This window comes from Ovis aries, chromosome 19 (genome assembly GCF_016772045.2).
Source record: "Ovis aries strain OAR_USU_Benz2616 breed Rambouillet chromosome 19, ARS-UI_Ramb_v3.0, whole genome shotgun sequence".
NCBI classification, from domain to species: domain Eukaryota; kingdom Metazoa; phylum Chordata; class Mammalia; order Artiodactyla; family Bovidae; genus Ovis; species Ovis aries.
The window spans coordinates 21,723,960-21,748,412 of record NC_056072.1 but is presented as its reverse complement, the minus strand read 5'-3'; the positions used below and the strand labels follow the sequence as shown (position 1 = coordinate 21,748,412).

Below are 24,453 nucleotides of genomic sequence, written 5' to 3'. Positions count from 1 at the left end.
GAACTCTGCTTCATCACTGTAGATTAGTGTGTATTTCCAAGAATTTTATGTTTAAATGACATCATACACCATGTACTCTTGTCCAACTGCTTTTCATGAACCATACCTATCTTAAGATTCATTCATGTTGTGGTTCTGTCAGAAGTCTGGTCTTTTTTTTTTTTTCCACTGCTGAGCACAGTCCCATTGCATACCTCAGTTTATCCATTTAAAGCAGATTTTTGGACATCATGGACCCAGTTTCTGGCCACTCATCGTGCTCCCTCATAGATTGGGATTGGCATCCAGGATTTCTGAGGTCTTACATAATTCTATGATTCTAAGGAGAAGCCAGCCTTGGTCCTATGGGTGGTCTTGTTGGGGGAATATGCAGGTGGGCTCTTTGAAGGTTGACAGGCTGGAGCTCAGAAAGAACGCCTTCTCTACCCACCTTCCTATTTTTTGTGTTTTGTTTTTTTTTTTTTTTGAGAAGGGTTGAAATAGCTTCAATTTTTGGCTTCTAAATTGAGGACACTTTTCCTGGCATTTGTCAACTATATGTTGCCTGTGTAAAATGATAGTCTGTGGCTGTTTGAAAATTGTAGTGTGGCGATTATGGTGTGAAAGTTGGTATTCTGGGCGTATAAAGTTAATGGTGGTAGACACATTCCTCGGAAAAAGGTCAAGCTAATATCAAAATAGCTAGCTTCTATGTCTGTCACCCTAAGACTGTTTTGCTCCCCAAAGATGAGTTCAACAGAACCTCAGTAGCCATCACAACAAAGGACTGGAGAAATAAAAATGAGAGTCTCACTTAACTTCTTGGTTGGATAGTACAGCTCATGAAACCACATCATAATTTTGTGGCCTTTGGAGAAATTCATTCAGTGTTACAAGTTGCATTTATTCCTGGAAGAGAACTTCATCAAAGCTAACTTCGCCAAGTATGTTGTCATATCCATTGTTTAAAAAGTTATTGACAATAAAGAAAAGTAGCCTGGGAATATAATCTCACACTGCCTTATATGTCAGCAAGACCCATTCCAAAGACCTTCCTTCTTCTCCTTGTATTTGTAAAGCTGGCTTTTCAGACCTAGTATTTCAGCTCACATTCTTACATACTAAAGTGCAGTATAGCTGCTGTGTGTGTGTGTGTGTGTGTGTGTGTGTGTGTGTACTTAGTCATGTCCAACTCTTTGTGACCCAACAGACTCCTCTGTCCATGGAATTTTCCAGGCTGCAGTGGGTTGCCATTTCCTACTCTAGGGGATCTTCCTGACCCAGGGATTGAACCTACATCAATCTATATGTATAGATATACATATAGACACACACATATAACCTATATGTGTGTGTGTTTGTTTAACTTTCAGAGAAATGATGCTAATTTTAGATTTTCAAATGTCTTTAATTGTATTTGTAGACTTTCTTGGTGTTTCTAGAACTTTTTTTTAATAAATATATTTTTCTTCCCTTTTATTGATGGTAGTTGAGTGTGGGAAGTGTTAGGTGGACATTAATTGCCTGTTAGAAGTAAAGGAGAAGGAAACCCATGATTGGTAAGTCAGTTGATTTTCAGTATAGTTACCAAGACAAAAGGGGTAAATGATCTTTTCAGCAAGTAGTAATGGAACAACTGGATTCCCAGATACACAGGAATGAAATTGGACCCTTACCTCACACCATACACAAAAGTTAATACAAAATGAATCAAAGATCTAAATAAAAGAGCTGTGAACCTCCTAGAAGAAAACATAGGTGTAAATCTTCACAAACTTGGATTAGGCAGAAGTTACTTGATGCAATACCAAAAGTATAAGCAGCAAAATGAAGAATAGGTAAACTGGATGTCATCAAACTTAAAACTTTCAAAGGAAATTATGAAGAAAGTGAAGAGACATCTCACAAAAAGGGAGAAAATGTTTGCAAATCATTTTTTCTTTTAAGGACTAGTATCTGGGAACTCTTAAAATTCCACAATTAAAAAAAAAAAACTCTTAGTACTACATAGCAACAAATCCAGTTTGAAAATGGGCAAAGGATTTTAACAGAAATTTCTCTAAAGAAAATATACAAATGGCATAGAAATATACAAATAAACAAATGAGCATGGAAAGATGCTCATATCATTGGTCATTAGAGAAGTGCAAATGGAAACCACTAGTATGACTGAAGTAAAAAAGGTAGACAGTAATAAGTATTGGGGAGGATGAGGAGAAACTGGGACCCTCATACAGCTGAGACTGTAAAATCACACAACCATTTTGTGAAATAGTTTGGCAGTTCCTCAAAAGGTTGAATATAGTTACCTTAATAGCCAGCAGCTCCACTCCTAAGTACATGCCCAAGAGAAGTAAAAAAAATATGTGCATAAAAACTTATACCTGAAAAAAAAAAAAAAACTTATACCTGAATGTTTCTAGCCACATTATTCATAATAGCTAAAAAGTAGCAATGCTCAAATGTCCATCAACTGAATGGATAAACAAAATGTGATATATTCACACAGTGGTCTATTATTCAACCATAAAAAGGTTGACTTTACCAGCAAAGGCCTGTCTAGTCAAAGCTATGGTTTTTCCAGTTGTCATGTACAGATGTGAGAGTTGGACTATAAAGAAAGCTGAGCACCAAAGAATTGATGCTTTTGAACTGTAGTGTTGGGGAAGACTCTTAAGAGTCCCTTGGACTGCAAGGAGATGCAACCAATCCATCCTAAGGAAATCAGTCCTGAATATTCATTGGAAGGACTGATACTAAAGCTGAAACTCCAAACTTTGGCCATCTGATGCAAAGAACTGACTCACTGGAAGATACCCTGATGCTGGGAAAGATTGTCATCCCCTTCTCTTCCTGCCTTCAGAGGAGGAGATGGTTGGATGGCATCACCAACATGATGGACATGAGTTTGAGTAGGCTCCGGGAGTTGGTGATGGACAGGGAGGCCTGGCGTGCTGCAGTCCATGGGGTCACAAAGAGTCAGACACGACTGAGGAACTGAACTGAACTGAAAAAGGAATGAAGTACTAATAGATGCCACAATGTGGATGAACCTTCTAAACATTATGCTAAGTGAAAGAAGCTAATCACAAAAGGTCATGTATTTTATGATTCCATTTATGTGAAATGTCCAAAATTCATAGAGACAGAAGGTAGACCAGTAGCTGCTAGGTCTGAGGGGAGAGGAGAGTGGACAATGACTGCTAATAGGTTTCTGGAATTAGGCAGGGATGATGGTTATACCAACTCTGAATTAGGTAAAAAATAACGATTAAACTGTTTACTTTAAAGGGGCTTCCCAGGTGGTGCTAGTGGTAAAGAACATGCCTGCCAATGCGGGAGAGGTAAAGAGATGTGGGTTCGATCCCTGGCTTGGGAAGATCCCCTGGAAGGGAGGGCATGGCAACCCAGTCTAGTATTCTTGCCTAGAGAATCCCTTGGACAGAAGAGCTTGGCTACAGTTCATGGGGTCGCACAGAGTCAGACGTGACTGAAGCGACTTGGCGCAGCACACATGAACTTTGAAGGTGTAAATTTTGTTGGCTATGAATGATATCTTGATTTTTTAAAATGGGTACATATTGGTATAAAACATTTGAGCTTTCTGGTAATAAAACATATGAAAAGAAAATAGAAATACTAAATCAAGTATCAAGTGTTGACTAAACAAATAAAAAAAAGGAAAGGAGATGGAAATAAGGCAAAACCTACTTTTCAGATGACGGTTTTCAAATGTGTTTGAAGGTGTGTTCTAGATGGGAGGTGCATTATAACTTAACAATGGTTGTGGAAAGCATATGTGTCTGCCAGGCCTTTTGGAACACAGTGATAAATAAGCCCCTGGACCTTTGTTTGCAGGCATTTGCAGAGTTATGGAGGTGGGAGATGGGAGGCAGGTCAGGGAGATAGGTAAGTCAGAACTCTGCTGAGGCCCTGGGACACAAAGGATGGTACATCCCTGTTGAGGGGTCAGAGCCTTTGTAAAAGCATTAGCTGAAAAAAGTTACAACTGGATTACTTGGAGAGTTGGATGTGTGTCTCCTCTGCTTGGGGAGAGGGTCGGGGTGGCTGATTCCAGCCAGGGAATATATATATATGTCAGTCAGTTCAGTTCAGTCGCTCAGTCGTGTCCGACTCTTTGCGACCCCATGAATCGCAGCACGCCAGGCCTCCCTGTCCATCACCATCTCCCAGAGTCCACTCAGACTCACGTCCATCGAGTCCGTGATGCCATCCAGCCATCTCATCCTGGGTCGTCCCCTTCTCCTCCTGCCCCCAATCCCTCCCAGCCTCAGAGTCTTTTCCAATGAGTCAACTCTTCGCATGAGGTGGCCAAAGTACTGGAGTTTCAGCTTTAGCATCGTTTCTTCCAAAGAAATCCCAGGGCTGATCTCCTTCAGAATGGACTGGTTGGATCTCCTTGCAGTCCAAGGGACTCTCAAGAGTCTTCTCCAACACCACAGTTCAAAAGCATCAATTCTTCAGCGCTCAGCCTTCTTCACAGTCCAACTCTCACATCCGTACATGACTACTGGAAAAACCATAGCCTTGACTAGATGGACCTTAGTCAGCAAAGTAATGTCTCTGCTTTTGAATATGCTATCTAGGTTCGTCATAATTTATATATATATAGGGATGAAAGAGGCTGTCTAGCTCTGTTGACAGTACAGTAAAAGAGCATTTCTGCTACATCAGCATCCATTTCTCTGGGCAAAGAAGCTGTGATTTTTCCATTGGGCTCATAAGGGCGACGTGTGTGTGTGTGTGTTGGGGGGAGCTGATGCGGGGTTGTCTGAGCTAGAAAGGGGGCTCCGTGGAGGAGAAAGGAGGGTTGATGGGTTGGGTTTTCAGTGGCTGGAAAGGGGTTGTGACTGCCTGAGGAGAGGCTTTTCCCCCTGAAGAGGGAATACAGAGGAGGGATGTCAAGCAGTGGCAGGTTCATCTTCAAGGTTCCTATTAAAGTGCCAACCAGAGCAGATGGATGCCATGTGTCACCAAATGTCGCCTTAAGAAGCCCACAGCATCCCTTATGCAGAACTCCAGCTAGAGTTGAATCTTGAAGAAATATCGGACAAATACCTATTGAGGAATACTCTATTTTTTAAAGTGGGGAACTGTGTTTTTGAAAAACGTCATGATCATAGAAAGTGAAGAACAGCTGTAGTCACATCACGACTAAAGGCAATCCCTGGTCCTAAACTGGACCCTGGACTGGGTCAGGAAGTGCTGAACAGGACGTTATTGGGCCAGATGACAAAATGGAAGTGTGGACCATAGATGAGATGAAAGTACAGGATCAATGTTACATTTACTATAGTTGATAATTGAGCTATAATCATGTTAGAAAATATCCTTATTCTTAGGAAATGGACACTGAAATAAATTTTAAAGGGCAATAATATATGTAACTTCCAAGTAGTGCAGGAAAGTATGTCACAGGTACAATATATATGATACATATGAAATATTATATATTATATGTGTACATACAGAGAGAACATGAGTGATCATGGACGAAATGTTAACAGTAGGTGACTTTGGGTAAAGAGTAGTCTGTGTGTTATTACTCTTGCAACTTCTATGTAAGCTTGCAATTATTTACAAATAAAAATCTAAGAGAAAGTGCTCATGGAAGAACCAGCTCTACATATCTGTCGATCATGCAGGGCTGGAGTGTGAAGCCAGCTTGATTCTTCCAGCCAAGGAGGGACTCTTCTGCTCTCCTTCGTCTCTCTCCAAATCCCCTGCATCTACGACAGGGGGACCAGAAAGTGAGGTGGGCATGATGGGGATACAGTGGGAAGGATGGGGGTGTCTGTGAAAAACCTGGCTTGAAATAATACTGGCCGCTTTGATCGTTGTAAGTGTTTAGATACTTTGAATTTCTGAATTGGTGCTGTTGGCAACTGGTAATTGTCGATGCCTTGCTGTTGTTTAAAGTGTAATTCGTTTATCACTTTTGGCTGCACTGGGTCTTCATTGCTGTGCATGGGCTTTCTCTAGTTGCGGTCAGTGGGGGCTACTCTCTAATTGCAGTACACAGGCTTCTCACTGTGACGGCTTCTCTTGTTGCAGAACAAAGGCTCTAGAGCATACTGGATCTGTAGTTGGGGCACATGGGCTTAGTCGCCCCGCAGCATGTGGAATCTTCCTGGACCAGGGATTGAACCCAGGTCCCCTGCACTGGACAACCAGGGAAGTCCTTTTTTTTTTTTTTGATATCTAGGGACAGAGGGAATAATTTTTCCCACTAAATAGATGAGTCTTTAATGTTCCATGCACCTGTTACACAGGTCATAAGGGGAGGAGAAAGGGATGACAGAGAATGAGATGGTTGGAAGGCATCACCAACACGATGGACATGAATTTGAATAGGCTTCGGGAATGGGTGATGGACAGAGAAGCCTAGCGTGCTGTAGTCAGTGGGGTCACAAAGAGTTGGACATGACTGAGCAACTGAACTGAAGGGAGAAAACATTATTTGGGATCCTGGAGGAAGGAGCAATGTGGGGATAGGAGAAGGAACAGGGAAGCCTTCTCTAGGGACTTGGGCGCTTTGAGGTGAGCTGAAAGCATGAGGGATGAAGAGTAGGCTAGTCAGAAAATGGCCACGGTGCTGACGCAGTTGGTGACCTGGGAATACAATTTCAGGCAGAGAGAACAACTTGGTAAAAATACAGAAGAGTGGCATATGGTGCATGTTTGTGAGAACTGTGTTTTGGAATGGTGAGAGCTGGGTGTTGGTGGAGGAGCATTTTAAAGAAATGAAACTGGAGAGGTGGATGGGCCCAGCGAAGGACCACCCATCCTCAGCTGATGTCCTTTCTACCACACTGACATCTGAGGCATCTGAACGCTTTGCTTGCCAAACACCTTGAAGGCTGTACTGGCAGGACTGGGGATTCCAAGCGGCTGGCAGTGACTTCAGTCTCTTAGAATGTTGCCACTCAGAGCAGTCCCCAGGCCAGGAGCTTCTCAGAGCCCTCCCTGCATCCACTCAGTCAGTGCCTGCATGTCAACAACAGATGATTGGTCTCCATATTAAAGTCTGAAAAATGCTGCTTTAAGAATTAATTTATTCTGTGCGTTCGTGTTTCCCAGGGTACAGCTGGGGACAAATCACATTAGAATCACCTGACTGATTTCACATAGTGGGATAATCTCTTGGTCTATCCATATTGTTGCAAATGGCATTATTTCATTCTTTACTATGGAAGTAAGTCAGGCAAAGGCAAATATTACTATGGTATCATTTATATGTGAAGCCTAAAAAATGATGCAAGTGAACTTATTTACAAAACAGAAATACACTCACAGACATGGAACACAAATTTATAATTACCAAAGGGGAAAGGAGGAGGAGGGATAAAGTAGGACTTTGGGATTAGCAGATACATATTGCTATATATAAAATAAAAGTCAAGGACCAACTGTATAGCACAGGGAACATCTTAACCTATAAGGGAAAAGAATCTGGAAAAGATACACATGTGTTATTTATATATATATATATATATATGTATAACTGAATCACTATGCTGTACACTTGAAATTAACACAACATTGTAAATAACCTATACTGCAATAAGAAAAAAAAAAAAAAAGAATCACTTGGAGAGGAATCACATTTTTAAAAATAGGAATTCCTAGGATCCAGACCTGCAATGTTGTATTATTTCTACTGTACAGCAAAGTGAATCAGCCATATGTGTATATATATCCCCCATTTTTGGATTTCCTTCCCATTTAGGTCACCACAGAGCACTGAATAGACTTCCCTGAGCTATCTACTCCCTGAGCTATAATGAGTAGATTCTCATTAGTTATCTATTTTATACATAGTATCAATAGTGTATGGAGAATTCCCTCCTGGCTCAGTCGGTAAAAAATCCACCTGCAATGCAGGAGACCTGGGTTTGGTCCTTGGGTTGGGAAGATGCCTGGAGAAATCCCATGGACAGAAGACAGTCCACAGGGTCGCAGTAGTCGGACACAACTTGGCAATTAAACCACCACCATCAGTGTTCAGTTCAGTCGCTCAGTCATGTCCAACTCTGCAAGCCAATGAACCACAACATGCCAGGCCTCCGTGTCCATCACCAATTCCCGGAGTCCACCCAAACTCCTGTCCTTTGAGTCGGTGATGCCATCCAACCACTCATCCTCTGTCCTCCCCTTCTTCTCCTGCCCTCAATCTTTCCCAGCATCAGGGTCTTTTCAAATGAGTCATCTTTTTGCATCAGGTGGCCAAAGTATTGGAGTTTTAGCTTCAATATCAGTCCTTCCAATGAACACCCAGGACTGATCTCCTTTAGGATGAACTGGTTGGATCTCCTTGCAGTCCAAGGGACTGTCAAGAGTCGTCTCTAACACTACAGTTCAGAAGCATCAATTCTTCCATGCTCAGCTTTCTTTATAGTCCAACTTTCACATCCATACATGACTATAGGAAAAACCATAGCCTTGACTAGATGGACCTTTGTTGACAAACTAATGTCTCTGCTTTTTAATATGCTGTCTAGGTTGGTCATAACTTTCCTTCCAAGGATCAGTAGTGTATATATGTCAATTCTAATGCCTCCCCCTCCAGGTCAGTTTTAGAAAGAGAGCTCTAGCCATCAAGTAGAGTTTCATATACAGCAAACAAAGAAGGTGGTTTCGTGACGTGATAAGAGTCTGGAATGCTTCGCTCCCCACCACCTACTTTGTTCATTTTGTCAATTTGGGCAATTGAGCACATTGATTCTTAAGAGTAAGGGAGAGGAAGGTTTAATCCTGTGGTTCTTGAGGTGTGGTGGGGGAGCATTCTTGACTGTAAGACCTGGAAGATGGTGTGCTATGATACCTGGAATATAGAGACCACAGATGTTGCCAGGGTTCTCCCCACAGAGAATTAGATGATGCCCAGAGTGTCAAGACTGGTGCTGAGAAACCCTGGTGTGATCATTTTGAGGGGTGAGGTCATTCTTGAGGTGACTCCCTGGAGAATCGCTGCTCTAATAAGTCACTATTTTGCATGGAAATGTGTTGTGTCTTTCAGGCAGGTGTTCTGGAGGAGAGAAAAAGCTCAACAGTCATTTTTTTTTTTTTTGAGATACTTTGACTTAAAAGGCTGTTTGATGGTAGGCTGTATTTGCTAGGATTAAAAATGTAAGTAAAGAAAACATAAGTCATGATATAAATGAAGACAGGTTTTTTTTCCCTTGTATCTAGGTTAAATATATGACATCTTTGAGTGACTCTTGTTTATTTAGTTCCTTTTCACTGAATAAGCGTGAGTGAAAGGCTCCCTTTGGAAGCAGTCTCTTCACTGTGGGTATGCTTTAGTACATAAAAAAACTTTTATGTACATAAAAAATTTTAAGTACATAGAAAAAAAAATTTTTTAATATATGTTTGTAGGGAGTGGTCCATCTGTTGCAAGGAAGGAGCTGGTTGGGGAACCCTGGGTTGGAAGCACAGAGGGACCCAGAGTTGGGTCACTAGGTCTGCAGTGGAGACCAGGACAATAAAGGAACAGAGTAAGCAAGTGGGGCTCTGTCTGCTATTGGTTGTTGGTGTCCACTTGCCTTCTTGCCTCTCTGTGAAGAAATGAATGCAAGCCAGCAGTGACAGGTTTGCTCAGTTGGCTGAGGGTGCCTTGAACACCACATGGAGAGCATGGGAGGGAAGGGCGCACGTGAGGTCAAAGGGTGATGGCCTTCTTCCCCAGGTGGGGGCAGGAGGAGGGCTGGCAGGCTGGCAGAATTAACCTTTCTCTTCTAGACCATGGACCTGATCAGGAAGTCTGACCCACTTCGCAGAAAAGCAGGTTAATTCTGGGGGTGATGTGATTATACATTACAGATTTCTCTGGCTTCTCAGTCTTCCTACATCATCCATCCCTTTTCCTGCCTTGCCCACTGGCCCGAGCAGTAGATGCTTCAAACACCCTGCAGTTACCTGCTGGCTCGTCTGTCTTCCTGCGGACCCTCGGGGACTAGGTTTTCCAGCACACAGAGGCTTAAGAAATGTTTGTTGAGTGAAGTAGAAATCAAACTCAGGAGAAACAGTGTACACTGTCTTCATGTTAAGGTAATTTCTGATAGCAAAAGTCTTTTTCCAGGAGGGTCTTGGAATGACCAACCCAATAGCTTATGTAAATCTTTTCAGGCCAGATGTTTAAGACCCGAATGTGCTTTTGGAGATGTAACATATCCTCAGAGGTTCGCACATACTATACTTTTTGAAATAGCCAGGGCTGTGTGCTGTGAAATTGCGTTTTCCTTGAGAGAGACTGAGCATGTAGAGTTCTACACAGCAAGATTTTTAACCCAAAGTTCTCCGTTTTGTTTATTCGTATATCTAACATAGAGCTGGGCGTCCTCTCTGTGCATTTCTTAACTTTTTGACAAGTCCCTCCAGCTGTTTACTCATTTCCAAAATATACTTGTTTTCAGATATGTTCACAAATTATATATATAACAGATTCCATATAACAGGCTTTTCTCCTTCCCCCTTCCTTTCTTTTTTTTTCCCTCTTTCTCTCTGTCCCTCCCTCTTCCCCTTTCTTCTTTTTTTCCTCTGTTTCTTCTCTCTTCTTAAAAGTAGCCTTGTTTTGAACTTGGTGAGTGTTTGATGGATTTTTGTAGGAGGTTCACACTTGAAAATAAATTTCATAGATGATTTTGAATATACAAAAATATCTTTTATTATAAAAAATGTAAAGTACGTATACAAATTGAGAGAATAATAGTATGATGAACCTCCATGTACCCTCTACGCACCTTTACTGTTAACAATTCATGGTTCATCTTGTGTCATCTCTCTCCTCCCAGCTCCCTTTCCCCAATTATTTTGAAACAAGTGTCATCAAGGCCCTTCATTACAGATTACATTTTTCAATTGCTTCCTATTAATGGTTTAAAACCATATGAATAGAGCAGAGCATCAGTGGGGAAAAGCCCTCCTCGGTCTGAGTCCCCCTGGGCATCAGGCTTGGGGCCAGGGAATGCTCACTGCCCTCAGTGCCCAAGTGTCCTGCAGTGAACAAATAACGGAGGCCCTTTGGGGAACCAGTGATGTCATCTCTCTTCCGCCCTTCCTCCTCTCCATTATGTACCAGCAAACACCCAGCCCCAACCCTGGCAAAACAAAGCATGTTTTCGCAGCCACGGAAGTCAGACACTATTGTTAACCTTTTACATGAAGGGAAAGTTTGGTTTTCTATTATCAGCAAGACCATCCTCCTTATTGTGAGAACAACTACTGCTTCTTTTTTTTTTTCTTCCCTTAAGGTATTTACACACACACGTGCGCGCACAAAGATGCCCAAATCTTAAATCTGAGCACTGCTCAATTTTTAAATCCAACCCCCATGACCCTCGTCCAGATTGAGGTAGAACATCTCCAGCACCCCAGAAAGTGCCCTTCTCCAAAGGGCACCCTAGAAATACCCCCCTCCAAAGGCGACTGGTAGTCTGTCTAGCTGTTGGTAAATTTTGCCTCTTCTTGAACATCACATGAATGGATTCATTCAGTATAAATGGATTCTTTTTGCCTTGGTTTTTTCACTCCAAATAATGTTTGTGAAGTACATCCCTGTTGTTCCGTGTAACAATAGCTTGTTTCTACTGCAGTATAACCATCCAGCATTGCAGTTTTGTGTGAAGACGTGATGTGTTTATCCATTCTGTCTTAGCGGCTAATATTTGTTTACTCTGTGCCATAATCTCTACTAAGTGCTTTAAGTGAAATAGTTAATCTTTTAGGTTAGTTTGTGTTACCCATTGTGGTTATTGCCCTTTTGTAGGCAAGAGATGAGCTAATTTCCCCCAGGGTCATATAACTAACATATAATAGAGCTGTTTAAACCAAGTCGTCCAGTTTCCAGACCAATGCACAGCTCAGTGCTTCCATATTGGGCTTTCTGTGACTTGTCTGACGTGATCTGTAAGCTTCCAGAGACTAGAGCAGGTCTTTGGGCTCTGTGGTCCTTGGGGATGATCTGTTTTCTAGAGGAAGACCTGTGGACACAGAGAGCTTCAGTAGCCTGGCCGTGGCTGCTCAGCTAGTGAGTGCTGGAGCCAGGGTTGGAATCCTGGTTCCCAGGTTCCTTGTCTCTTATTTTTGTTGGCATTTGTTTATTTCCATCACCAGCAGAGTGCAATATGTTTTATCACTCAATGGGTCAGCTCACACTTTTGGTTGCAAACAACAGAAACTGACTAACCTAAGCCAAAGAGGAAGTTATTGGGAGAATATTGATCACTCGCAGAGTCAACAGGGCAACAGAGAACCAGACTGAGGTGCTGAGAGAAGCAGGCTCTTGACACTTCCCCAGACATCCGGCCCTGCTCCCACAAGCAGTTTTTAACTTGCACCGGGACTTCGTATCCGTCTGTCCAGGTGCAGAAGCCAGGACAGAGGCTCTAGCTGTCTAATTGAAGACAGCTTCCTGTGTTCCTTGGAAGGGATTGCTGGTCCCTTCTGTCAGCCACAACGGGAAGAGGCCTTGCCTTCCTCATTAATTTTTTACTTTTCTTCTCTGGGTTAAAGTTGATCTATATTCAATAGTCCTTGAAAAAAGGTAAATCAAAATTGAATTGGCCAAGTTCAATGATGACCTAGATGGGTGGTATGGTAGGGAGGTGATATATGTATACACATGACTGATTCACTCCATTGTTCAGAAATTAACACAACATTGTAAAGCAGTTATACTCCAATTAAAAAAAAAAATTAAATTGGCCAAGCCAAAGAGGTCAAAAAGGGAAGTGTCTCCCTACATTTCTGGTTTTTTAATGTGTTTGTGAATGATGGTTCTGCAACCAGGAAAGATGATAAAGTTTACAGGATAGCAACCGTGGGTGTCCTCAGTCTAAAAAAGCATCTGGTCACTTACGTGGGAAAAAATTACCTTGCTGTCCTTTGTCCCTCAGGAACAGTGTCTGTTTTCTGCAGACAAGTAATGGAAGGTTGATTTGGCAGTTCTATTTGGAAAATGTCACCAGACTTCAAAGAGCTTCTTCTGTGCTGGCTTGGGAAATGTGGTTCGCATGCAACAGACACAACAATGTGCTGTGCTGGTTTCCTCTTTACGTGAAGTGGACTTAATTACTTGTTTGTGGAAGGCTTTTGTTGGAAGTAAGAGGTTTTCCTTTTGTGAGCTGCCACTGAAGACTGTCCTTCCACCTTGAGTGTCCACTCATTCATTCATTGATCCTGAATTTACTGAGTACACTTCAGACAGGATGATACAGAAGTCAGATAAGGTCTACTGTCGTGAAACTGTTGGTCTTGTAAGTCGAGTTGGGAAAGTCCTTAACACCCAACAAATTTGCTTTCCCCTTTCATTGCTTCTTTGGACTCTTAACTCCCGTGATGGGAAATTAACATTCCGCTTTCTCTTTGTTGATCACATCGTCAGTGCCTTCTGAAATGTTTATTCTATTGCCTCTTAACCTTTTTCAAAAGAAGATACGTATGATCAACACTAAAATTTTTCTTATTTGAGTTCATGTAAATTTACCCTTGATTTCTCCCTATATAAAATTACATTTATGTATGCTTGCTGAATGAAGAGTTTTTTTAAAAAATAACTTCTTGACTGTCTCTTTGATCAGTGAGGTGGGTTACAAGAGTTCAGATTCTTTGCAATAAGGGCCTATGTTTGCCTAGTTAACTGCCGCCACATCAGCCAGGGGGTAGGGTGAGAGACAGAGAAATGGATGCTTGGCAAACTGGAGGACAGACAGCAGCACGTGTTGGTTTGGTCTTTAGCAAACTCATTTCTTCTTCCTGAGCATTCCACTGAAGTGCATTTCTTAGTTCCTGACATCGCGGCAGAGTGGGAGGGCCGTGTGATTGGTTATCACTGATGACCTGTGAGCACGAGTTTAATATTTCTTTCAGGCCAATGAGCTCAAGAGAAGATGTGCCTTCTCATGGCTCTTTTTCCTAGAGAATCCTTCCACATACCAAAGTGCGCGATTTGGTGGCCTAGGAGAGATTTCTCAGAAATGTTATGTCTGGCAGAGAGTTGCTGGATTATATATTAGATTATATGTTGCCTTTTGTCACCCTGTAGTGTAAAATGATATCTCAGTATGATATTGAACAGTGCTTTAGTATTAAAAGGTCATTTATAAAAGTTAAAGACTTACATGGGTACATGGGTTGGAGGAGGAATTGCTTCATAGATACAGGTTTTCCTCTTGGGAGTGATTAAAATGTCTCAGAACTTAGAAGTGGTGATTGTACAACATTGGGAATGCATGGAATGCCGCAGAATTATTCACTTGAAGCCAGTTAATTTTATGTGAATTGAGCCAAAAAAGTCAAATATTGATAAAGTGCAGAATAAAAATAACACTCCTATGTCTGGCACCTCACGCCTTCCCACTTTGTAGAGGCAACAACTTAAAACATGTTGACATTTTCTTTTGGTATTTACCACTGTATTTCTGGATGATATGTGTCTCTTAATGTCTGCAGATTAATCTCTTTTAAATATCACCTGTTCACGCCCTGTTATTATAGATGAGGGTGGCTTCTGACACCTCCCTGTGCACCCTCCATCCCCTAGGTTAACTTATATCACATCTTTTGGCTAAATTTATATCTAGTGTTAGCTACTTATGACTATAAATGTTGTTCACTGTTGAGCTAAAGACATACTAGATTAAAAAAATATTGAAGTATGGTTGATATACAATGTTTTGTTAGTTTCAAGTATATGACAAAGTGATTCAGAGATACACATACACACACACACCCATTCTTTTTTAGATTCTTCTCCATTATAGGTTATTAAAAGGTATTAACTATATAAACAAAGATGGAAAGAGAATCCCTCCATTGATCAATTCCACCCATCCATCTTCTTTCCATGTTCATTTATTCCAACTTGGGAAGATGTATCTAAGATTCTCAGGAGATGAACTTGCATTTTTTTGTTTTTAATTTTCATTGTATTGGGGTTTTGTTGAGGGAAGGGGAAAAGGAGAGGGAATGTCTTTATTCTGTCCTCTGAAAACTAACTTCGAATCAAGTTCAAGCCTTTGTAAGCCTCAGTTAACATATTCTCTAGGTTTAGTTACCTCTCCCGAGCCAGGGTGAGTCACTGCGTCGTATTTGTCGTATTGATTTCCTCGACTCTCCTCTCCTCTCTCTGGCACTCCATCCTTCCTTCTCTTCGGCCCCCATCCCCTTAAATTACTGGCTGTCCTGTGTTTTCAGTTGACGGACAGCCCTCTGAACGTTTCATCTTGGTTGTCTCATACGCGTCTCAAACCAAGCATAGGCAAAAGAAGATTCTTGACTTCTGTTCTCCTCTAAATCCATCCCCTCCCAGCCTTCCCTTTCTTAGTAGGCACCACGATCAAGAAGAAAGCTCCCATAGAAACATAAGCCAGGTTCTTCTTTGCTTAAAGTCCTTTGCTACTTTCCGACTGCTTTTGTAGGACAGGCATTGCCTCGCTGCGGCCCACCTACAGAACAGATGCAAGTATCTGCTGTCAGGGACCTCCCATTCTAGAGTTCACGGTTGTGGAGGACAGCGAGGAACTGGCTTTCAGCTGTTCTTCCGGCAGACTCTATTTTCTCACTAAGTCTCGGACGTGCGTTCCCTCCGAGGCTGGCTGCTTTGCCTTCCCACCCCACCCCAGGACCCCTTACGTTAAGGTGGGCTCCAAGCACACGCGTGGCTCCTGTTGCTCCTGTCTTCCTCAGCAGAGCACCACGGGCCTCAGGCCACGGTTAACACATCTGCGAAGCAGTTGAGAGTTCTCCCTCCAGCAGAGTTCTAGAATGCTGTCTAAACCGTGGAGGACCACCTCTGGTCCCTTTTTCAGGCCACGCGCCCTTTAACGCTTACCTAGCCCCTCTATTCAGCTAACTTCTCCTTTGCCAGCCCAGTGTGGCATCTGCTAAAGCTTAGGAATGTTCCAAAATAATTTTTTGAGAGCTGAGTTTAGTTTATTCTTCAAAGACCTGAAAAAAACACTTGTCACATAAAAGATCTTTGTGACATTTCTTTGGGGCGAAATCAAAGCGCAGTGTGTGCATGTGTGTGTACACGCACATGTATAGATACACATGCATATTTGCTTCCCCCACACAGGTAAAACTTGTGCCCTGGATTTCCTATATTTGTGCATTTCTATGCTTAGCACAGTATTAAGATCCAGCAGAACTTTAATTTTGTCCTGTTGTGCCGTCCAAATAGCAAAGGGCAATACAGAGCCGCTGAAGTGCAGAATTTCAGAAGGTTACTTTAACATCCCATTTGAATTGCTTAATTTAATTTTCACTTAGAATCAGTTGCTAAGCAACTGGGAAGGCAGGACAAAATCAGCAAGGCTAATTTGGTTCTGTTACTAGTGTGTTAGCATTGCTTATATTTACATAGATGGTTAGTTGTAAAAATGCTTAACCCAATACAGTGCTCTGTTTATCCAAGAAAAACAGTTGCTGTAGAAGTTACAGCAAGACTTTAAATGGATTGACAGTGCTTCAGTTCATGCCCTCATCTTAGGTAAATAGAAATTATCTGAAATTTTGAGCCTGTCAGTGCTCCATTGGTTTGTTAAGTGGGGTGCTTGACTTGGCTGTACTATGAACAATTGTAAAAGGATGCTATCCATTGCATGTTAATCCCTTGAAATTATAGATCCGGTTCATCCTCAGATCAGCTTAAGTCAAATTATTGAGGGGGTGGTAATGCATATCGTTTAGCTATCATCATATGAATTGTTCTAGAGGGAAAAAAACGGACAATTTTCTCAGTATCTTCTTACTGATGAAAATTGAAATTATTAACCTCAATTGACCCATAAAGTAAATCATATCTCAAATATGAATACTGGTGACTTAAATGTTTTGAATTTTTGTGTGTGATGTCATACGCTTATCAAGGAAGTCACCGTGGCCCAGTACATATGCCGCCCTCTATGCTGTGTCAAAGATAAGACGTTTAATGCTGGCCAGTGGTCTCATGGTTGTGTGTGATTGTTCTCAGGGCCAGTGGAGAGTTTACATGGTTCAAACTGGTAGAAAAACTGTGTCTTTCAGTGATGCTGTGAAGTTGCCACTGATGGAGTAAATAACAATGAACTGTGACTTTCACTGGAGATGGAAACAGCAGTCCTATCTTTTAAACCAGTTTCCTGCCCTGCTCTTTGTTTGGTATAGATCTAGATAGAGTCTTTCATGTGCACTAACAATTACTTTCAATAGATGAATTGTAGTCATGATAAAGATGGCTTTTATATTTACCTTATAACTGCTTGTGACTGCATAGAAATATGTAGTGAAGAAGGAAATTTGTAGAAATAGGAAAGTACTTTCTATTTCTACGGTTACATGATTCCAATTTTTTTCTGAATGATGTCAAGTGTTTGTACTGGACTTAGTGAAAGTTCATTGATTCCAACTAGAAGAAAGGGTGGTCTGAATTAGAGGAAAGTCTTAGTGTCTACAGGCTTCCCAGGTGGCGCAGTGGTAAAGAATCCGCTTGCCAGTGAAGGAGACACAAGAGACATGGGTTCGCTCCTCAGTCCAGGAATATCCCCTGGAAAAGGAACCCACTCCAGTGTTCTTGTCTGGGAAATTCTACATGAACAGAGGAGCCTGATGTGCTCCAGTCCATGGCATCACAAAGAGTTAGACATGACTGAGCACAGGCACTTATCATCTATGTACTTGAGAGCAAATGAGTATTTCTCACTCTGAGATCGTTGTTTGGCTAAGATAGTAACTAGGTATTTACTTGTCCTGTCAAAAAAATGTTTCTGTGGACAGATAAGAATGAGTGTATAGTTAGGAGACTGAATTTCTTTAAAGGCTTGGTCTGATCTACTTTCTGAGTACAGTTTTTTCAGATCTGGGTGTTAATTCCAAATTTATTATTAATTTATAAATACCATTTGAAAATCCTTTATATCAAATGGTAGAATTTTTAGGGAGTGAGTATAAATTTTAAGATTAGTTTTTTAGAAGTTATTTCTAAATGTTTTTGACAGTGTATCACTGTGAAAAATGTTACATGAAAATATCCCTAAACTTTATGTATGTGTGTTTAAAAGTTATATACATGTGTTACTGTAATAATGTATACTTTATAAAAACAAGCAGGAAAATAGACAAAAAAGGTTATGATTAAACAAAATAATGCAGTGTCCTCTTAATCATGATTAGCACCCTATCAGGTTGAATGCTTTGCGTAAAGTTTATCATTAGAGGCAACATGTTAAGCATTTTAAAACAATTTTTAATATATGGGTGTCTTTTTTCAGACCTTCTTAGATCATCATTTTTTTCCTTCTTCTGGTTTGTGGGGTCTGCATTACTGCTGTCTTTGATGTTTTCATTTCATTGCAGGCATCTTTTAAAGCCACTAGTCCATTTTGTGAGTGAGTTCTACTGTATGTGCTAAGTTGCTTCAGTGGTGTCTGACTCTTTGCGACCCCATGGACTGTACCCTACCAGGCTCCTCTGTCCATAGGATTGTCCAGGCAAAAACACTGGAGTGGGTTGCCATTTCCTTCTCCAGGGATCTTCCCGACCCAGGAGTTGAACCCACAACTCATGTCTCCTGCATTGGCAGTGGGGCTCTTTACCACTAGCTCCATCTTCTACTACATAAAACAGTGTAAAAAGTCACAAGCCCAGGCAACCCTAAACGGAAGCATATCACCATGCATTGAGAGAGGGACAAGAAACAGAATGTCTGAGGGCAGGTTCGTCTATTTTCTTCCTACTCTCCAGAGAATTAAAACAACACTCAAGAAACCATTGCCCAGGGAAGTGCCTCCCAATAAACTTCTGTTTTTCTAAAAATTTTGTTGAATTGAGGAGAGTTGGATTTATATCCAGAAATGCTTGTATATATTGTTATTGCATATGATGCAAAGAGCTGACTTATTGGGAAAGACCCCGATTCTGGGAAAGATTGAGGGCACAAGAAGAAGGGGGTGACAGAGGATGAGATGGTTGGATGGCATCACCAACTCAATGGACATGAGTTTGAGCAACTCTGGGAGATAGTGAAGGACAGGGAAGCCTGGCGTGCTGCAGTTTATGGGGTCGCAAAGAGTCGGACACAACTTCGTGACTGAACAACGACAGCTGTTGTTGCATCTAGTGAGAATATTGCCCTTAAATTTGTTCATTATAAGGGAAACAAGATAACTCTAGGGCAGCATCAAGAGTTCTGGATTTGGACTCTGAGTCCCAGCTGTGCTACTAACTGGCTGTGTGACAACAAACATTTGACTTTCTAAAAGTTTCATTTTCCTATTCTCACATGTGGTGATGAGAATTAACCATCCAAGGAGAGGTTTGTAAAAGGGCTTTGTAACTTGTCACTTATATTTGCATTTCATTTATAATGCTTTAATGAAATAGAGAAAGTTTTTTCCATAGGTTGAGTGTATACACACACATCCTCAGTGACAATTTTTGCTTATTTGTTTCACTTCTAGATTGCCTCTTTAAACTATGTCCCATGAATCGCTACTCTGCCCAGAAGCAGTTCTGGAAAGCTGCTAAGCCAGGAGCCAACAGCACGACAGACGCAGTGCTGCTCAACAAACTGCACGTACGTACTGGGGGGGACTCCATGGCGAGGTCTCATGAGCCGCCATATGGTTGTGTCTGGGTGGAATGGGTTGAAAAGATGAATTTGCAGCCCTTGAGCTCTGGATAGTGACTTTCATATGTTCTTTGATGAAGGGATAAAAGAGATTCTCTGTGATCCTAAGGAAAGGTGGGTCTTGGTCATCCTGAGATGTCTTGAGAGTTTTCTCGATCATTTCTTTTTTTTTTTTTTTTTCCTCAGCCATTTCCTTTTCAGAATGGCTTTGAGTAGAGTACTGGTTATGAGCACAAGCTCAGCAAGCGAACTGCCTAGGTTGGAATGCCAGCTCCACCCCTCACCAATTGGTCATCTTGTCTGAGTTACTTGGCTGTTTTGTGCCTCTGTTACCTCATCTGTAAAATGGGAATGATAATAATATCCACATCAAGAGTTTGTTGTGAGGATTACATGAAATGAACCATGAAAGGTTCATGTCGACAGTGCGTGCCATTATGAGAGGTACTCAGTAGATTTTAGCTGCTATCATTGTATTTATCTTGTCTGTTGGTTGGCATATCAAAGAGATGCTCATTCCACTGTGCTGTGTGACCATAAGCAAATTTTTGAGCCTCTCTGAGCCTGTTTGTCCATCTGTCAAATGATGACATAATTCTTCTAGTGTCTAGATGACCTAATTCTTCTGTGAGGCTTATTTATCTCTGTGGAACTTCTTTGCAATGTGAAGAAGAAAGATATGACATATATCCAATGTGGTATTATTGAAATTTCAGTCCATTCCACACCCCCCTATTCTGCTTTATTTTTCTGCTTGTCACTTCCCATCATCTTTCCAATTTATTTATTAGCTGTCTACAGTGATTAGAACGTAAACTACACAAGGACAGAAATCTGTGTCCGCTTTACTGTATCCCTCTCCCTCTTGCCTGCAACATGTGGGGCACTCAAATATTTACTAACTGGATTTTTAAAAATCTTTCTCGGACAATGATCTTCAAGGACGTACAGTATCTGTGAGCATGTGGGGCTCATGCCTGCCCGGTTTGTGACCAGTAAGTGGCAAAGTCACAGCCAGCTGCACTGGGTAAGGTGGGACTCACGGAGGGGACTCCTTTACTCGGCACATGCTGTGTTAGATGGGGCTGAGGGCTCCGGGCATGATGAGAAGACCAGGTCCCTGATCTCCCTGAGCTGAGCCTCTAGTGTGAGGATGCACACACACGTTGCCTTTGAAATGAAATGCACGCCTTGTGCCTGCTACACCCTCTGAGGCGTCGGAACTGTCCTCACTATGCTCTGGCCAGACTCACTCTACTTCCTTTGCTTTCATTTGTTTTGGAGCACCACAGACTCTTAACAGTCTCAAGACATTAGCGCTTACAGCTTATTCTACTGAGAACATCCTTCTCCTGACTTTGCCTCAGTTAAGATCTCTGCCTCCTTCGTCTCTCAGTGCAAGTTATCTCAGCAAAGTCTCTCCGCAGCTCCTTATCTAACCCTCGTCTTGCTTCCCTGCATCATGCACCCTGTTTATATCTTTCTGAGGACTGATCGCAGTCTGCAATTATATTAAATAGTCCCCTTAATTACCATCTGTCACTCAGTAGAATGACAGCCCCTCAAGATGAGGAGCAATGTCTGTCTGGTTTACCACTCTATCCTCAGTGCCTTGTAATACCATTTGGCACATAGTAAGTGCTCAAGAAATATTTCATGAACAGATGAAAATAAAACACTCTGCTCAGTGAGAGTGGTAAAGCTCTGGCAGTGACTTACCTTCTGGGAGCTTAATAGCTGACTAAGAAATAGAGGTAGTGACACAGCTGTGGCAAATACTATTATAGGGCAAACCACCAAAGCTTCGTGAGCTCCTAGAAAGAGCTTCACTGGTGGCTCAGTGATAAACAATGCACCTGCAATGCAGGAGACGCACGTTCGATCCCTGGTTTGGGAAGATCCCCTGGAGGAGGGCATGGCAACTCACTCCAGTATTCTTGCCTGGAGACAGAGGAGCCTGGAGTCCATCAGGTTGCAAAGAGTCATAAATGACTGAGGCGATTGAGCACTCAGAAGGAGCTCCCAAATCTTCTCGTGTGAATAAGGATGAGTGACATGGTAGTCAGGGAGGACTTCCTGGAGGAAGAGGAGGTGACAAGCCTCACAATGAGGCATCTTTGGCAGTGAGAGGGTAGGAGAAGGAAAAAAAGCAGAAAGAAAGAGATCACTTTGGAGGCTTCCAGGACTGCATCATTGTTTTAACAGTTTTAGAGCAGATATTCTCAGCCTCAGCAGACCCATTTCTCCCTCTGAATAGCAAATATTATTAATATGTGCCTGTATGAACTGGAAATAAAAGTTATAAATAATATAGCCTCCCAAGATGCCAAAGTTTGAACATGAATCATAAAGGTAAAATAAAAGGAAAGGTATTTTATTAAGTTACTGCTCAGGCACCATCATTCTAGAGGACATAAGAAAATAAATGCTTGTACCTGTTTGTATAAACCCCATGAATAAGGAAGCTAAAGACCGTGGCTGATGTAGGTCTCTAGTTCCAGTGGCCCAAAAAGCATGTTTTCTATAAGGTGATTTTTCAAAATGGTTAGCATTTCTTCATAATGTTACGAAGAATGCATAGCACACTCTTCTCTTTATTAAAGAACACTCCCATTTTTGGGAAATTGTTAATAATAACATTAATTAAACCATGCAAAACTGTGCTTTGTGGGAATGTGTAAAGTGGAGTTAGGGACTTGGCTCAGAAATGGCAGGTAGCCGGGACTTCCCTGGTTGCCCAGTGGTTAAGACTCTGCCTTCCAATGCTGGGGGGGTGCACGTTTGATCCCTGGTCAGGGAACTAAGACCCCCCACATGCCACATTGGGCAGCCAAAAACTTAAAAAGATAAGTAAATAAATAAAAAGACATTGCAAAAACCACAGAGTTGAAAACTGCAATCCTAAAAGTGACCGAGAACTTTGAACTCCTTACTAAAACAAACAACAAATGTTCTCTTTCATGCTGTGTTCTTGCTTTAAATAGATTTTAAAAGGAAACCAGTGCTGTCCCCTGATTTAGGATTACTGACGTGACTTTTGGGTCTTAGTTACTCTGTGCAGTTCCTACTTTCCTTGCTTAGTTGGACATTTTTTCCCCCTCATGTCTGAAAACCATTCACATGTTCTAGTGTCGTCATTAAAATGCTGTATTTTGGGAAGCTGCTTGCCTTTGGGGGTGGATGGCTGGTCTCTAGGGGGTTTTCATTTTTATTTTTGTCAACTACTGTGGAGCACCCCAATCAAAGGTCAGATTATTTTAAATTAATGCCATTTAAGGAATTAGTTGTCTAGACCACTTTGACTTCCTTTTGCCTAGGCTATGCAACATGCCACCAGCTCTCTGAAGGACAATGACATCTAGTGGCTGGTCGCTGTGTGTGTCTGTTCTTCCATAGAGAACTGGATGCTAACCCCCCTGGTCATGATTTCCCAAGACTCTTGGCAGAATGAGGTTCCCCTACCCTTAGCAAATCATGTAATTTGTTCTTCGGGCCTTGACTACATTTCCTGACAGCGTTTCTGTCTGTTACCTTGAAATAGCACCTACATTGTTTTGGTTCTGAGAAATGATCTGTTACTTTAAGCTGGGAACAACCAGAGGAGTGATGAGTCTTTATTGTCTTTTGAAGCCTGGGTCCTGCATTGCTTATTTTCAGAAGCCTTAATTCAATATCATGTTATGTAATTCAGAGGGTTTTTTTGACCTTAAATAACCTTTCCCCACTGCTCCAGTGACCTCTCTGTGGTAATGTAATAATGGTTTCTCTATTTCTGAAATAAAATAACAGGTGACTGTGATGGGATTGGCCTTGATGTTGCTTAGGGAAACAGAGTAATGTCCATGGTGAATAATGGTGGTAGAGAGCATAGCATAGAGTGCCATTTCTTCCTTAGAAATTCGGAACTGTCCTCAAGTCATTGTGCAAGGAAAAGAGCAACAAGTACTGGATTTATTGGGATTCTTAAATATTGAAAAGGTAACACATTTAAGGTGGCTTTTTGTTTACTCTTATTTGTAAATTAATTTTTACTGGAGTGTAGTTGCTTTACGATGTTGTGATAGTTGCTACTGTACAGCAAGGTGAATCAGCTATAGGTTTTCGTATATCCCCTCTTTTCTGGATTTCCTTCCCATTTAGGTCACCACAGAGCACTGAGTAGAGATCCCTGTGCTGTGCAGCAGGTTCTCATTAGTTACCTATTTTACACTCGGCAGTGTATGTATGTCAGGCCCACCCTCCCAATTCATCCCACTCTGCCTCCCCACCCTTAGTGTCCATACATTTGTTCTCTACATCTGTGTCTCTGTTTTGCTCATAAAGCTTTCTAAAAACCCAGGCTTCTTGCCATGGAGATAGGATGAAGATGCTTCTGAAAAAATGACATGTAAGTATTGTAAGAAGTGAATTTCAAAAACACATGAGTAAGCAAAGGGGAAAAAAATGGTATGCTCTCTAAATCTTACACCTCAAAGATAATCTTGGTTTTGTATTTGGTGTGTGTCCCAGTCTCCAACCTCCTATTATTCCTGTATCTCTGTATAAAGTATTAATGGGGACATGCCGTCTCACTTCTCTTTCTTTCACCTGCTTATTTCCCCACTTACTATGTCATGAATAAACAAGTAGCTCTGTATTTTTCATGGCTACTCGATAACTCCATGGTATAGCAGTACTGTAATTTTAGATAGACAATCCCTATGGAGTTCAGAAATACTTAGGATCCTGGCAATTTTTTTCCATTCTGGCGGGGGGGGGTGGGGGACGTGGTTATGGCCTCGTGTGCATGCCTGTTTACTTCTTAGAAGAAATTCCTGGGAAAAGGATGGCTAAGTCAAAGT

At 41.6% G+C, this 24,453-nt stretch overlaps 1 protein-coding gene across 13 annotated transcripts in view; it reads left to right on the top strand.

Annotated features, from left to right (window-relative positions):
* Positions 1 to 24,453, top strand: part of ITPR1 (inositol 1,4,5-trisphosphate receptor type 1) — a 348,286-nt gene that overhangs the window by 111,525 nt on the left and 212,308 nt on the right. For all 13 annotated transcript variants that reach the window (XM_060402187.1, XM_027958140.3, XM_027958135.3 and 10 more), the window contains exon 5: positions 19,443 to 19,558. In XM_060402187.1, coding sequence (XP_060258170.1) covers positions 19,443 to 19,558 — 116 coding nt within the window. The remainder of the gene's footprint in view (positions 1 to 19,442; positions 19,559 to 24,453) is intronic.